This window comes from Cibotium barometz, chromosome 52, assembly GCF_041138505.1.
Source record: "Cibotium barometz isolate CiBa-2024 chromosome 52, ASM4113850v1, whole genome shotgun sequence".
Lineage (NCBI taxonomy): Eukaryota > Viridiplantae > Streptophyta > Polypodiopsida > Cyatheales > Cibotiaceae > Cibotium > Cibotium barometz.
The window spans coordinates 3,491,959-3,507,445 of record NC_141097.1 but is presented as its reverse complement, the minus strand read 5'-3'; the positions used below and the strand labels follow the sequence as shown (position 1 = coordinate 3,507,445).

The 15,487-nt window shown below is 41.9% G+C and overlaps 1 protein-coding gene across 2 annotated transcripts in view; it reads left to right on the top strand.

Moving 5' to 3' along the window:
- Nucleotides 1-15,009: 15,009 nt before the first annotated feature.
- Nucleotides 15,010-15,487, top strand: part of LOC147608690 (FAD-dependent oxidoreductase family protein) — a 92,980-nt gene continuing 92,502 nt past the window's right edge. The window contains exons 1-2 of one of the 2 annotated variants that reach the window (XM_086788187.1): nt 15,010-15,236; nt 15,339-15,396. In XM_086788187.1, the coding sequence (XP_086644313.1) occupies nt 15,073-15,236; nt 15,339-15,396 (222 nt within the window). In that variant the 5' untranslated portion in view covers nt 15,010-15,072. The remainder of the gene's footprint in view (nt 15,237-15,338; nt 15,397-15,487) is intronic. The other variant, XM_086788189.1, reaches the window with a different exon arrangement.

Genomic DNA, 15,487 nt, shown 5'->3' with positions numbered 1-15,487 from the left:
CTTAGTTGCTAGCATACTAGATATCCCCATTGGAGGAAGCACCTTGTAGGGGTAAGTATAACTTTCTATAATTTGAAAACCAATAGCTTGCATTTGGAATATGAATTGTAAATCTAGTCTTTTGTTGTGGAATGTGATTGGAGTTTACAACTTTGATTCTATTCAATTTATCTTTTGTTATACAACTTTGATTCTATTCAATTTATAGGAGGTGGACAACGCTACTTTGTCACACATGCCGACCACCAGCAAAAACAAAAAATACAAGTTGGTTAGCAGGAGAGGGTTTCAAGGGAACAATCTCTTTATATGATGCTATTGTTTCAGATCTCGTTAATGTACTCTTGTAATCCACAAAGAAGCATGCATATGAGGATCATGGAGACATGGAGGCTATGGTGGATGAAGGAAAAGTAAACACATGATTAAATAGACTTAATGATGATTAGCACAAGACTTAATGAGCTGAGAGTGGACACAAGATCAGGGCATAAGATGATACTTGCATTACAAGAATGGGTGGCATATATAGCCAAGTACAAGAGTGGTTTGAGATTGTGGAAAGTGGTATTGGTAGGTGGCAAAAGTGGAAAGGTGAAAAAGTAGGTGCCCATGACATCATAGATGATGCCCTTTATTGTTAGAGGTGGTTCACACACTCTACTAGAGTGCTAATCATGTATGTAGCCCCATACAACAATCTGTGGGATGTGTTTGCATATTTCAACACCCCCCCTCAAACATATGATCCACTCAATGATACACTTGAGCAATGATAACTCCCATGAGCATGACTTGACTCCTCAATGCTCAGTGATAACCAGCATGAGCATGGTCTGACTACCAATGCCTAGTGATGACCATGTATGATGACCGATTAGTGCCCGTAGGTCTTACATTACCGGTTTACAATGATGGTTTACACAAGGGTATGGCAATGTGAACTCAGAGACTTTAGACAAGTTTACAAAGAGGTATGAGAGTGTGGGTTCAGAGGCTTTAGAAGAGTGTTACAAGAATTTGGCTGCATGTATGAGTGGTAGGGAATATATGTGCATGGGGCATGCTTGCTTAGAGCACTCTGAACAAATGACCACTATTGATCATGGTAAGGGCCTCGTATTTGCCCTTGTTCTCCTTTGGATATTTGTCTTCATCTTGATCTTCTTCATCCTTGAGTTCCTCCATAAAGTACACACTTTGAGCTCTCTTCTTTGCAAAGTAGTTCTTCTCTTCATGGCCAGGCTTGTAACAAAAGTCACAAACAAGAGTGTTGTTGTAGCCCTTGTGAGAGTTGCCTTTGTATTTACCTTTCTTGTTAGATCCTGCATAAAGAGCATGTTCAGTAGGCAAAAGTAGATGAAGACTCCATTTGCTTGGTCTTTAGTTTTCTCTCTTCCTCAAGAAGAGAAGCTTCAATGTCCACAAGCTTTAAGGTAGGCATGTTAGTCGAGGTTGTGACTACATGATCATATTCTTCAGGTAAAGACTTGAGTAATACACCAATGGAGATGTCTTCATCCATCTTGAGATCTATCCTTGCAAGTTGTGTTAGGAGACCTTTCATGTAGTTCAAGTGCGAGGCTAGAGATGTGCCAAGCTTCATGTATAGCTTAAAAAATTCAATGAGCAAGCCAAACTTTGAATTTTTAGAGTGAGCACCAAATAGAGTTATGAGTTGGTCCCAAACTTCCTTGGAAGTTTCACATCCATCCACCCATGATGAATATATGTATCATCAAGCTCCAATGTGATGATGGCACGAGCTTTGTCATCTCGAACTTCCCATGTAGGTGCTTCAGCAACATTCCTTGGTTTCTTCTCCTTCCTGTTTGACAATGTTGAAGAGCCCCTTCTTCATGAGCATAAGCTTGATCCTGGTCTACCATGTGTGAAATGAATTCCCCTTGAAGCGTGTTGATGGTGAATCCTTTGTGGCCATGATGATGAAGGGTGGTCTTACCACTTGGCTTTGAAGCACAAGGGCAGTGTCGAAAAACCCTTTACAAAGAAGATGAGAATGCAAGGATTGAAACAATGCTTAAAAGCCCCCATCCCCATATAAATGCATGTAATATGATAAAAACTCTAAGAAGTTCATGGCTTTAGCAACATTATAATAAAAAGGCTTAGATTTTTGCTTATTAACCTTTTTCTTAGTTATCTGTTTCTCATTGGTCGATTCACAAGAACTTGGCATTATGAAGATGTACCCCTTTTGTGATGAGTGGGTAAATAGAATGGGTAAATAGAAGATGCTTTCTTTCAAAGCATGTGAACCAGCCCTTAAAGTAAATCTTTAACACAAATAGAAATGTATTAACCTTGACATGGCACCCCTTACTTCAGTGCTGACATACGTGGAAGCGACCGTTTCTTGTCAGCCTAGACCACCTTATTTATTGCCAAGTGGTAGAAGAGGAGTAAGCAATGCTGTCGGTGATGATGTCAGCGAATGGTGTTGATGGGAACAGACGGCAACTTTGTGGTTGCGATTGGGTGCAGCCAACTACACCGTGCAGTTAAGCTAGAAACTATTGAGCACGCACATCAACAGTGCAGTTAAGCTAGAAACTATCGAGCATGCACATCAACACTGCAATGATGACAGAGAGAAATAGGCTACAGTTATCAATTAGTCATCAAGGCTTGCTGCAGTGTTGGTGTTGTTGAAGGAGTCGGTGTCGACAACTTTAGACGGAAGTCGAGCACTCAATTGGGCAAGGCTTGACGACAGCCTACAGAAGACTTGGGCATGGCATATGAGGAGTAGGGGGAGTGATGAGTCATAGTGACACGTGGTAGCTTGTGCATTCCACGGCCAGGTGTTGTCATAGTGGGCTCTAGCTCTAGCACAAACTTGGCACTAGCACCAGATGGGCATCGGGTTTATCATGTGGCGGGCGCCAACATGTTTGCACAGTGCAGATGGCAGGGTTGCTTACATCATGTGCATAAGAGGCAATGCAAGGTGTACTGTGGACGGAGGAGAGATGGCGTGGAGGTTGTAGAAATTTGGCTCTGATACCAAGTTGAAACATGAGGATCATGGAGACATGGAGGCTATGGTGGTGGATGAAGGAAAAGTAAACACATGATTAAATAGACTTAATGAGATGATTAGCACAAGACTTAATGAGCTGAGAGTGAACACAAGATCAAGGCATAAGATGATACTTACATTACGAGAATCGGTGGCATATATAGCCAAGTACAAGAGTGGTTTGAGATGGTGGAAAGTGGTATTGGTAGGTGGCAAAAGTGGAAAGGTGAAAAAGTAGGTGCCCATGACATCATAGATGATGTCCTTTATTGTTAGAGGTGGTTCACACACTCTACTCGAGTGCTAAGCATGTATGTAGCCCCATACAACAATCTGTGGGATGTGTTTGCATATTTCAACATCATATAAGGTAAATATCATCGCGAGCAGGCCCTAAAATAACAAAGTTGATGGAGAAGGCCAAAACATCAAATGCTCCAAGTCCATCGAGAACCAGAAAATTGGTGGGGGAAGCAGTGAGTGGTAGTCCAATGCATGCACAACCAAACTATATTGGTGATAACATTATAGTTAGCCGACGTTAAAAACCCACGGCTATAAATCTTGAGAAAGATAACTCATCACATCGTCCAAAGCATGTCATAGAAAACCAACCACGTAAGAAACAAGGTAGGAGATTAAACTTTCCACCCACTATTCCTGTAGCTACAGAAGGTGGTCACAATGCAGAGGGATTAGCAACTCAATCAGAGGTTCATGAAATTTTGTAGCATGACATACACGACTCAATGTGGACTATACATTGAACACCTCTACACAACAAGGTCACTTTGCCAAGGATGGTTAGGTGTCCAAGATGGCAAGTGTAAGAAGAGCATCAAGAACTGCTGGCAAGGTTTTCCAGCCCCATCTTTCTATGGTATAAGAGAGTGGTCAGGGAGCCAGAGGCATCAGTTCATGTGGTTTTGCAACAATAGGAGTGTGGATCATACTTAGAGAGTATGTAATACCATATGTTAATCACCTACTAGACCCCTAGTTGTATGGCCATTTGGATGAGGTACAAACCTTACTATGGGGATGATGTTGAGATATCGAGCTCGTCTAGTGAGGCGGTGGACACTGATGACCCGCCTGGGGGATAGGCCCCACATTTACACCACTAGCATGGTTGGTGAGATCATGGGTGATATGCGGCCAGTGGGATGACAGGCTGTGTGACAGCCATTCTAGAGACTGGCATAGTTATAGCGCCAGCTCATTTAGTCGGGTTCACACTATAGAGAACCCTTGTATGTATTGGTTGAGTACCTTTCATATTATGTGTACTCTTATCTTGTATATGGTGTGTTGAGTGAGAAGAAGAAGATATTCAGCCTCTCATCTTGTGTGTTCTCTATTAGGGTTTTGTGAGTGTGTGTGTGCTTGCAAGAGCTCGAGCTCTCTTCCCCCCTGCATCTTTTCATGGTATCAGAGCCTGGTTCATGCTAAGGGCTGAGCTGCAAGCAAGAGAACCACAGGAAGCGGTACGAGGGTAAGAGCTTCAACTACTCTTCCCTATTTGTGTTGGTGACTACACTTGTCGGGAGCTCTACGGGAGGCACCGGCAAACGATCTCTAATTGAGGAGCTTTCTTCGCGGGAGTAAAGCTATAGGGCAATTATATAGTCCTATTGGACTGAAATTTTTGGGCCAAAAACATGTTTCGGGCACGTCTGGACCTCCGTTTTTCAGAAAGCAGGCGATTTCGAGCACTGCGAGTAAGTCATCGATTCTCTGCATAACTCTGTTTTAAGAACTGCAGGAAGACAGATTGACTGTGCAGACACTGTGGGTGCTGCAAAGAGTTCAAGAGTTGCCATTGGGATGTATGTATGCACATTGAGGTCACTGGTTGAGGTCACTGGTTGAGACATTTGAGTGTACTGCAGTATCGCTGCAGTACACTCAAATGTCACTGGTTGTGACATTTGAGTGTACTGCAGTACCGCTGCAGAAAATACAGCAGTATGTGTAAGAAAAACCAGAGTGCTGTTTCTGGTAAAATTGTGTGTTTGGCAAGATGTCAAATGATGGGATAACCCAGATTGTGGCTGAGAAGCTTGATAAGAATAACTTCCATGCTTGGAGGTTCAGGTTGACGAATTTCCTGATGGGAAAGGGCTATTGGGACTACATAGAAGGTGAGCATGAAGAGGCACCAGAGATACCAGACATAAATCCGACTGCTGCAGATGTGAAAGAGTTTAAAGACTGGAACCAAGGAGCCAGGAAAGTTATGTATTGGCTTTCCATTAGTATATAGGACACTATGATTGGGTACATTCAGGATGCCAAGTCCCCCAAGGAGGAGTGGGACACCTTGGTTAAACTCTATGAAACAAATACCAAGGCACGCAAGATACAATTGAAGAACAAACTTCATACTGTGGAGAAAAAGAGCATGTCTGTGAATGACTATGCATTGAAGATAAAGGGTATTGTGGAATCCCTTGCATCTATTGGTGTGTCAGTAGATGATGATGACAAGGTGGAAGTCTGTCTACATGGTCTCGGGCCACAATACAAGGCGTTCAAGACGTCTATTCAGACTCGGGAAAACATTCCCAACTTTACAGATTTGGTGTCTATGCTGATTATAGAAGAGAAGAGCTTGGGTGAAGACCAACAGTCTTCACAAAGCAAAACAGTTCAGAGCAACAGGCCTTCTACACAAGTTCAGGAAGAGGACGAGGTAGAGGAGGCCGTGGACGCGGTCAAGGAGGTGGCCGAACAGGTAATCAGAATTATGGCCAGCAGAAGCAACAACAACAACAGTCCCAGAATTCACAACAACAACAACACGCAGGTGGAAGAGGCAAATTCAGAGGCAGGGGGAGTCAAAGAGGCCGTGGAAATTGGCAAAGGCAGTATAATGATGCACGTGAATGCTATTATTATGGTAAGCCTGGACATGTGCAGGCAGAATGTTATAAGAAGCACGCTGACATGCAAAATGGAAAAGTGCAGCAAAACAACTATGCATCCTCAAGCAGAAATAATGAGGATAATGAAAGTTTGTTTTGCAGCATGTCGTAAATGCCATGTCTGAAAATGTTGAAGCAGCACAAAAAGATGATGTATGGTATGTGGATTCAAGTGCTTCGAACCACATGACAAGTCATGGGGAGTGGTTCAAGGAGATGAAAAACTCGAAAAGACCAGGTTTTGTGGAAACAGGGGATGACATTGCTAATCCAATTACCCATGTTAGAGATGTGCCATTGTCTATGCAGGATGGCAAAGTGAAGTACCTTGCAGATGTACTTCACGTTCCAAACATAACAAAGAATCTGGTTGCATTTCAGTTGGCCAGATGATTGAGTAGGGTTTGCAGGTTAGGTTTAACCCTGATGGTTGTTATGTTGAAGACTTTAAAGATAAGTGCAGGTTGGTTGCAAAAGGCAACAGAGTGGGCAGAATGTTTACGTTGAATGTAGACATGCCTGAGATGAGTGCTGCAATGTTTGCAAATGGTTCAGGAATTGTTGCAGACACAGACATTTGGCATAAAAGGATTGGACATGTGAATGTGCAGAGATTGAAGTCTATGCAAACTAAAGGAATTGTGACATGGCTGCCAAAATTTAAAGTGGAAGGTATGCAGAAAATATGTGAAGCATGCCAATTTGGGAAGCAAACAAAGCATGTGTTTCCACGTAACAGATATGTGAGCAGAAATGCACTAGATGTTGTGCATTCAGATGTATAGGGTCCTACGAAGACCATATCTATGGGAGGTTGCAGGTATTATGTAATACAAAGAGTGAGATAGGGAGGATACAAAGAGTGAGAAAAGATAAGGATAGAGAGAGTGAGAGGGGGAGAATAGAGAGAGTTAGCGAGGAAGGATAGAGAGAGAGAGAGAGAGAGAGAGAGAGAGAGAGAGAGAGAGGGGGGGAAGGATAGAGAGAGTGAATAAAGAGAAGGATAGAGAGAGTGACATAGGGAGGATACATCGAGTGAGAAAAGAGAAGGATAGAGAGAGTGAGAGGGGGAGAATAGAGAGAGTTAGCAAAAAGAGAGAGAAGGAAAGAGAGAGAGTTAGTGAGGGAGGATAGAGAGAGTGAGTAAAGAGAAGGATAGATAGGTGAGCAAAGAGATGGATAGAGAGAGAGAGGAGGAAATAGAGAGAAAGAGAGGGAAGGGGGATAAGAGGTAAGAGAGAGAGAGAGAGAGAGAGAGAGAGAGAGAGAGAGAGAGATGGTAGATAGAGAGAGTGAGCAAAGAGACAGATATAGAGAGAGAAGAGCAACAAAAAAATTTGAATGTTGATTGGAGAGAGGAGAGGACAGGAGAGGAAGGGAACAAAGATAGAGAGAGAAAGGAAGGAGAAAGGTTGGGGTTAGTAGGCTAAGCGGTGGTGGGCGGAGATGGTGGTGGCAATAGTTAGAGAGAGGTTGTTCAAGTATAGAGAGAGGGCAGCCAAGAAAAGCTCCCTCAAAAATCACACTCCGTATCCAAGTGGGAATGCACATTCTCATCTTGTAAACATATATTTGTAAGTTAAATAGAAACTTTTTGGCCATGCACATTGCCATCTCCTCTAGCCAAGCACGTTCGCAAAGTAGGGACCTGGCCACACACATTCACATCTCTTACCTAGCGATGCATGTTCGCAGATCCTTACGCATATTTCTAGACTTGGAAATGCCTGTTTGCAAGTCAAATGGGAATCTCGCCATGCATGTTCCCACATCTCACATGGCCATGCACATACCAAAGTGGAAGCACTACTTGTGAACGCACATTCACAAGTCATACAGAGACTAAAAAACTTAACAAATCTAGCTGAATCCAAAATTTCTAGGGTCACCTCAGGACTTGTATCTCAATAGGGTGTGCTTACTCAATCCCTCGCAAGATGAGAGTCCCTCAAACGACACATAATCGAGAACACCATCCCAAGAGGAATCATTGCATGATTTATAGTCCTTGGGACCTTAAAAAAGCCAAGAAATTGTAGTGATTGAGTGTTTGAGAAATTGCAAAGATGCGAGCTTAATGAGGCTTATTACTGGGAGCCTATCACTATAGAGCCTCCCATGGACCAAGAAGGTGGAGTCTCTAACTACAACCACTCAAAGGAGTTTTGTGAAATTGCAAAGATGCGAGCTTAATGAGGCTTATTACTGGGAGCCTATCACTATAGAGCCTCCCATGGACCAAGAAGGTGGAGTCTCTAACTACAACCACTCAAAGGAGTTTTGTGAACATAATTAGAGACATTATTCACGGGAGGTAGTTTGGGTGCTACCCAACTTTATAAAAGTTAATCTCATGTTATGCCTAGGAACATACGTGCACATATAATGTACGAATGTGCATGGGCAAGTCTAGGAACATGCATATGCAGATTAGAGTATGTGTGTACTCATGTATGTTATGCCTAAGAACATACGTGCACATATAATGTACGAATGTGCATGGGCAAGTCTAGGAACATGCATATGCAGATTAGAGTATGTGTGTACTCATGTATGTTATTGAACATGGATATATGTGCATACGCGCATGTGGAGGTGCTTGAGCAACTAGAGAACTTGCATTCTCAAGTCGAGGAATGTGTAATGGGCAAGTTTGGGAACATGGAGTACGTGCATGGGGATAAAGGAACATGCATTCTTGGTTGTTGTTTCTTGTGTGAATGTACATTTACATGAAGGAATGTGCATGGCTATCTCCTATATAGGTACAAATATCTATGCCTAGGAAGGTGTGTGGCTATCTGTGTGCCTACGAAGGTACGTGTGTCACATGGACAGCTCTATCAGCAACCATGGTGGGCACCATAGGCCACCATGTGTGATGAGGGTGGAAACAAGTGGTTTAGGCTTATTTTGCTAATTATGAAAAGTATAATGTTAGTGAAACTTCTTAATGAGTAGATTTTATATTATTCTCTATCAAACATAGAAATGTGCATTTCTCTCTAACTCTTGCTTAATGGTGTATGTTTTTTAATATTTGTCTTAATAGCATGGTTTAAATATTCCCAAACTTCTTGCTAATTATGAAAAGTATAATGTTAGTGAAACTTCTTAAGGAGTAGATTTTATATTATTCTCTATCAAACATAGAAATGTGCATTTCTCTCTAACTCTTGCTTAATGGTGTATGTTTTTTAATATTTGTCTTAATAGCATGGTTTAGATATTCCCAAACTTCTTAGTGATATACCTAATGCAAACTAATTATGTATACACAAAGATTAATGGCTTGATTAAATCCTAAATGCCTAAAAAAAACTCAAAAATGTAATAATGCAAGAAAAAGAAGCAAGTTGTTGTTAGCACATTCATCCCCAGATTCTGCTCATCATTGGAGTCCCCTTTTGGTCCCTTTTCATGGCCCTTAGCTGTGGGCTGGCCACCCTATTTTTATATATATATTTTTTGGCATTTTTCCTAGGTCGGGTACCTCATGCCCAGTCGGCCAGCTGCCCCATGTCCAGCCGGCCAGGTTCAGGGGTCAAGTCGGCCAGGTTCAGGTGTCCAGCCAGCCAGCTGCCCCATGTCTAGTTGGCCAGGTTCAGGTGTCCAGTCGGCCAGCCCTTCTTACCCATAAATAGGTGGGCTTGCCTCCCTCTTTTCTCATAGTCTAGTCTTCCTTTTGCTTCCCTTACTTATGAGACTGTTCAGGTCTCTTGCTTGGGACTCTATCACTTTAGTATATTCAGCATAGTTGCTTCATATCTCTCTCTCTCTTGCACCCTCTCTCATAACACTCTAGTACTTGTTTGCTTCCGCTTTGTGCACTCATTCATGGTATCATCGCTCCCGGTTCAGCATTAATCTGCTGCCCCAGTCAACCTTTTTGCCCCAGATTTGCCTCAATTTTCAGCACCTTCATATCTGCGTTTTTCTTCTCAGATCTATTGTTTATCGATTGGCTTCTTCCGGTGCTTCTCCATTGTAAACTCAAGTATTGCTTCACTGGTTTTATCTCTGAGATCCCCCTTTTCACCTGTCGGTTGCTCCTTTTCAGGGTTGCAGCATCTGTGCATTTTCTTCCCTACAGGTGGTTCTTGTAGTTGTTTGGTGTTCTGAGTTGAGGTTTGGTGGCTTTTGGTACCTGTGGTGGACACTCCTTCTGAGATTGTGGATTTTTTCTTATGAGATTGAGCCCAAGATCTGGTGATGTCTGCCCCGACTACACTTCATATGTTCTTTGAGTCTACAAAGCTGGATGGCTCCAACTACACTTTGTGGAAGGTGAAGGTGAAATTAGCCTTGTTTGGCATGGATCTCTGGGATTAGCTTGTTACACTTGCCAATGCCACCCCTCCCACCCTTGCTTCCGGTGGTGTGACTTAGGCACAAATTGATATTTGGTAGGCAAATGATCATCGTGTTTTCTCTTTTCTGATGTTGAATTGTCAGGATTCTGTTCTCTCATGTGCGTACAGCATGCACATGAAGTTTAAAAGGCATTAGATCTTTACGAGATTAAGTCTTTGAGATGGATTTTGGCCTTGGAAAAGCAGCTTATGAACTTGTCAGTTTTTACCTTTCCATCTTTATCTGCTTTCATCTCAAAGATGAAAGATCTCTATGACGAGCTTGCTGTTTGTAGCAAGGATATCTCTATAGAGGATATGGCTATTCGGCTTCTCTCCAAGCTTCTAGAGAGGTTTTATGCTTATTTTCAGTCTCTTGTTTCTTCTCCTTGACCTATCCTAGTTACTTGGGAGGAAGTTCTCCCCTCCATTCTGCAGATTGAGTCTTGCTTCGAGGAGAGGACTAGCACCTCTGGTGGTTTTGATGGAGCTTTGGCTGCATGAGATAAAGGGAAGAATCAATAGAAGAAAGGGAAAGGGGGTTCTGACAAGAACTCCAAGGATAAAGATAAAGACAAAAATAGATCTTCTAAAAACAAGGACATTGAGTGTCATTATTGTGGCAAGAAGGGTCATAAATCGCCCCAATGTCACAAGAAGTAGTAGGATGAAGAAGTAAAGAACTCTTCCTCTACAGTGGTGTCTCAGACCAAGAAGGATGATGGTATTATTCTATTAGCAAGTACTCGTCGTGTACTTCCTCTTGTGACTTCTCAGTTACGCTCGTGGATTGTGGATAGTGGTGCTACTGCTCACATGACAGCCCATCGAGATTGGTTCGAGGACTTCACTGCAAGAACATGCGAGATCACTTTGGGTGATTCAGTTTGAGATGACGGATCTTGGTCTTTTGTATTATTTTCTTGGCTTTGAGATTTGGCAGACCCCGAGGGGCATTTTCTTCTCTCAATAGACGTACACACGGGAGATAGTGACAGATTTCAGATGACTGGATGCTGATTAGTATCTTCTCCTATGGATACTAGTGAGAAACTTTCTCTTCTTGATGCTTCTCTAGGGATTGATCATGGATAGTATCGGGTTCTCGTTGATTGTTTGGTTTGGTTGACCTACTCTCGATTGGACGTTTGTTTTGCAGCCAGCTTGTTGAGTTCTTTCTCATCCAAACCTCGTCAGTAGCATTGGTGGTGTGCTCTCATAGTTCTTTAGTACTTGTGTGGTACTTTGGACTTCGGCATCTTCTATGGCCAAGGATGCACTCTTCTTGAATGGTCTGATTCAGATAGGCCTAGAGATTCAGATACGCGGCGTTTGATCACCGGTTGTGTTTTTTCACTTGGGTCTGGAGCCATTTCATGGAACAGTAAAAAGCAGCCTATTGTGGCACTTTCCTCTATATAGAGGCAGAGTATTGTGCGGTATGTTATGCTACATGTGAGGCGATTTGGTTACGGAGATTATTGGGGGAGCTTGGCTTTCCTCCTACTGGATTTACTCTTCTTTGGTGTGACAATTAGAGTTGCATCGCCATCGCCAAGAACCCTGTGTTTCATGCTCGTACGGAACACATTGAGATATGGTATCACTATGTTTGTGAACGAGTTCTTGCTGGAGATTTGCGTTTGTTGTATTGTCCTTCAGCGGAGAATGCAGCAGATTTTTTCATCAAGCCGGTTTCTCATGCTTCCTTGGCTCCTCATCTTCGGCTTCTCAGAGTATGTTCAGTATCTTGTGTTGAGAGGGGGTGTTAGCACATTCATCCCTAGATTCTGCTCATCATTGGAGGGGGTGTTACCACATTCATCCCTAGATTCTGCTCATCATTGGAGTCCCCTTTTGGTCCCTTTTCATGGCCCTTGGTTGTGGACTGGCCACCATGTTTTTATATATTTTTCTGGCATTTTTCCCATGTCGGGTACCTCATGCCCAGTTGGCCAGCTGCCCCATATCCAGTCGACCAAGTTCAAGTGTCCAGTCGGCCAGCCCTTCTTACCTATAAATAGGTGGGCTTGCCTCCCTCTTTTCTCATAGTGTAGTCTTCCTTTTGCTTCCCTCACTCATGAGACTGTTCATGTCTCTTGTTTGGGACTGTATCACTTGAGTATATTCAGCATAGTTGCTTCATCTCTCTCTCTCTCTCTCTCTCTCTCTCTCTCTCTCTCTCTCTCTCTCTCTTGCACTCTCTCTTAGCACACTCTAGTGCTTGTTTGCTTCTGCTTTGTGCCCTCATTTAGTTGTAACACCTACTTCATCCTTGAGTCTCAATGTTTAAGGAATTCTCCAAAGTCTCTATCAAAACAACAAAAGCAAATAAGTTAAATAAAGCAAACTAGGTGGATATGCACTCTAACCAGGTAATGACAAAACATCAAATACTCAGTATAGCTAGGGAGTCCTAAGCTAGGGTAGTAAGTATAGCTAGGGAGTCCAAGTATAGTGTGCTAAGTATAGCTAGGGAGTTCTAAGCTAGGGTACTAAGTATAGCTAAGGGAGCCCTAAGCTAGGGTACTAAGTATAGCTAAGGGAGCCCTAAGCTAGGGTGCTTCCCTGACAACGACGACATAGATGTTCATCGATTCGGGAAGATTTAAGTCTTGCACGACTGGAGAACTCACAAGTAATCAATCAAACACTTTAACTCTTTATGGGGGGTCAGCCATGGATACCCATCCTCTTGACTTCTTGGTCATGGAAGTATGTTGACTTCAATTTCTTCATCACGCTCTCTAGCTCTGATTTCCCTTCACTAACCTCCATTTCTTCATCAACTCTCTAGCTCGAATTCTCCTTTGCCAACCTCCATAGAGAGATTACCTCTCTTAGTTGTAATTTCTTGTTCTTGTCTATTAGCATCTTTAGGTTTTATTTCCTTACTTGAAATGGCAACAATGCTTAAAATATAGAAGTAATAAGAGAGAGAAAAAGAAATTGTGTGTTTAAACACCTAAGCACAAGAGAAGAATCAAAATTTAGACACGATGCTAGAATGATCACAATGGATACACCAAGATGTTAGACATGAAAGAAGAACTCTCCACGGTGGTAAGGTTCTTTCACATAACAAATACACCTAAAATAGGGAAAGTGTGCATTTCTCCTCTCACCACACTAAAAGAAAATATAGCACTAAGAGTGTCACATAGTCATAACCCAAAGAACCTATTCTTATTAGTATAAATGAGTGATCTCTAGTGTAGGAGGAAGAGGGTCAGAAAATTGAGGAGGTAATAAATCTTGGTCAGAAAATTGAGGAGGTAATAAATCTTGGTCAGAAAATTGAGGAGGTAATAAATCTTGGGAGAAACATTTTTTAAGTAGTAGTGTTTGTAGAAAAGCACACATGTGGCTTGGATTCACTTGCATTATCATATTTTTACCATAATGGTAGCTCAAAAGAGCATTAAAAAACATCAAAATTCAAAGAACTCAAAAGGTATGTGTCATAAAGCTAACTTGTATATACTTGGAGCTCTCGATGGAATACTCTTGTAAATAATTGTATTTCACATTAGGACCATCCCTTTCTTGATTGAACATGTATGAAAGTGTCATTTACATGTTTAAATATGCCCAAAATAGTGCCTAATGATCTAATTTATAAAGTAACGCATGTTTTACCCCGTCTAATGTAAAGAAAAATGCATCAAAATAGAGTTGGATAATATGATTGTTTTCCCAAAACTTATAAATGGATGGATCAAAATAGAGTTAGATATGGTTGGTTTTCCCAAAACATATAAATGATTTATCACATCCTATAGAGGCTACATGCAAAAACTTGGTGCTTGTTTTCTAAGCCAAAAAAGCCTTCAATATTTGTCTTCATACTAAAACTCGCCAGAAATGCTCTCAAAGCTATAATTCTAAGGTCACTTTAATTTTAGGGCCTAAGATAAGCCAGATTAAGCTATAGATGGATCATAAAATCTAAAGGCATTCAAAAGTTTTGAAAATCATGATCAATTGGCTAATTTGAACCTTGTGACTCTAGGCATCCCAAGCAACCTTAAAAATCAGTTAACATTTACCTTTAACCCTAGAGGTGGAAACTATGCTCCTTTTTTTTTGAGAATGCTTTGACAAAAGCAAAAATACAGATATATTACAACACCAATGTGTCAAAAGAATTCCGCAAAGTTTGTCAATTGATAGGACACTTCTTGTTACGAAATAATAATGAACCTCATAAATACATTTGATATTTTATTAGATTCTTGTTACCTAAAGAGGTTAATGGCTAGCTGATAAACACTATTTTAGTATACTATAGTCTACCACACTATTACAAGGGGCCCATTACTTATTGAGTGTAGGCTACGCCGTAGAGAGCCAAAAACCCATTGGGGGAGGCAATTTTGACACCTCGTTAAGGTGGACATATTTTGTTATTTGTGTCTCCATGAAAAGTGCACTTTAGAAAGCTTCTTTGAAAGATTTCAAACTTGAAGAATGCTAGAGAAATGAGCGCGCTTGCAAGGAAGGCTAAGGGTAAATGTAACTTGTAATTCATGGGTTTGGTGGGAGGCGTTAGAAAAGCCAGGTTTGCTTTAACCTAGAGCTTTCTCAAAATTTTTTCCCAAATTGCCAAATACTTTTTTCAAATTTTTTTTTTAAAATAGTTATACTTGATAAGAAAATGCCTTAAAATCTTAAACCCAAGGATTTATGTAAGGTTCAAGAAACTAGCTTGGTCAGTGAAAAAAATAGACTCTTAACAACCATCGCAGGCATGCGTATCCTTGGCCCGTCTCGTCTCTGCACATGCATTTCCACATCATCTGCATTTCACGCTGTGATGCGCAAAACTTCCAACATCATCTCGACTGTGGTCCTCAGAAGAACAAGCGTGCACGCGGCTCTCTATTCTACATCATCTCAAGGCCCCCCTCGGAGGTGAACACTTTTTTTGCTGTGTGTGTGTGTGTGTGTGTGTTGAGGGGGGCTTTCGTGTAATGGAGGCAAGCAAGCTCGTTAACTAACTTAACATACCATCAGGTACGCAATCCTGGGAGCCGGTTTTGCTGGTTTGTCAGTCGCTTGGCACCTCCTTCAGGTATCTCTTGCTTTTCCCCCCCCCCCCCCCCCCCCCCCCCCCCCTCCTCCTTTTCCCCCCCCTCCGCCCCATAGCTTGTTTATGGTCATGG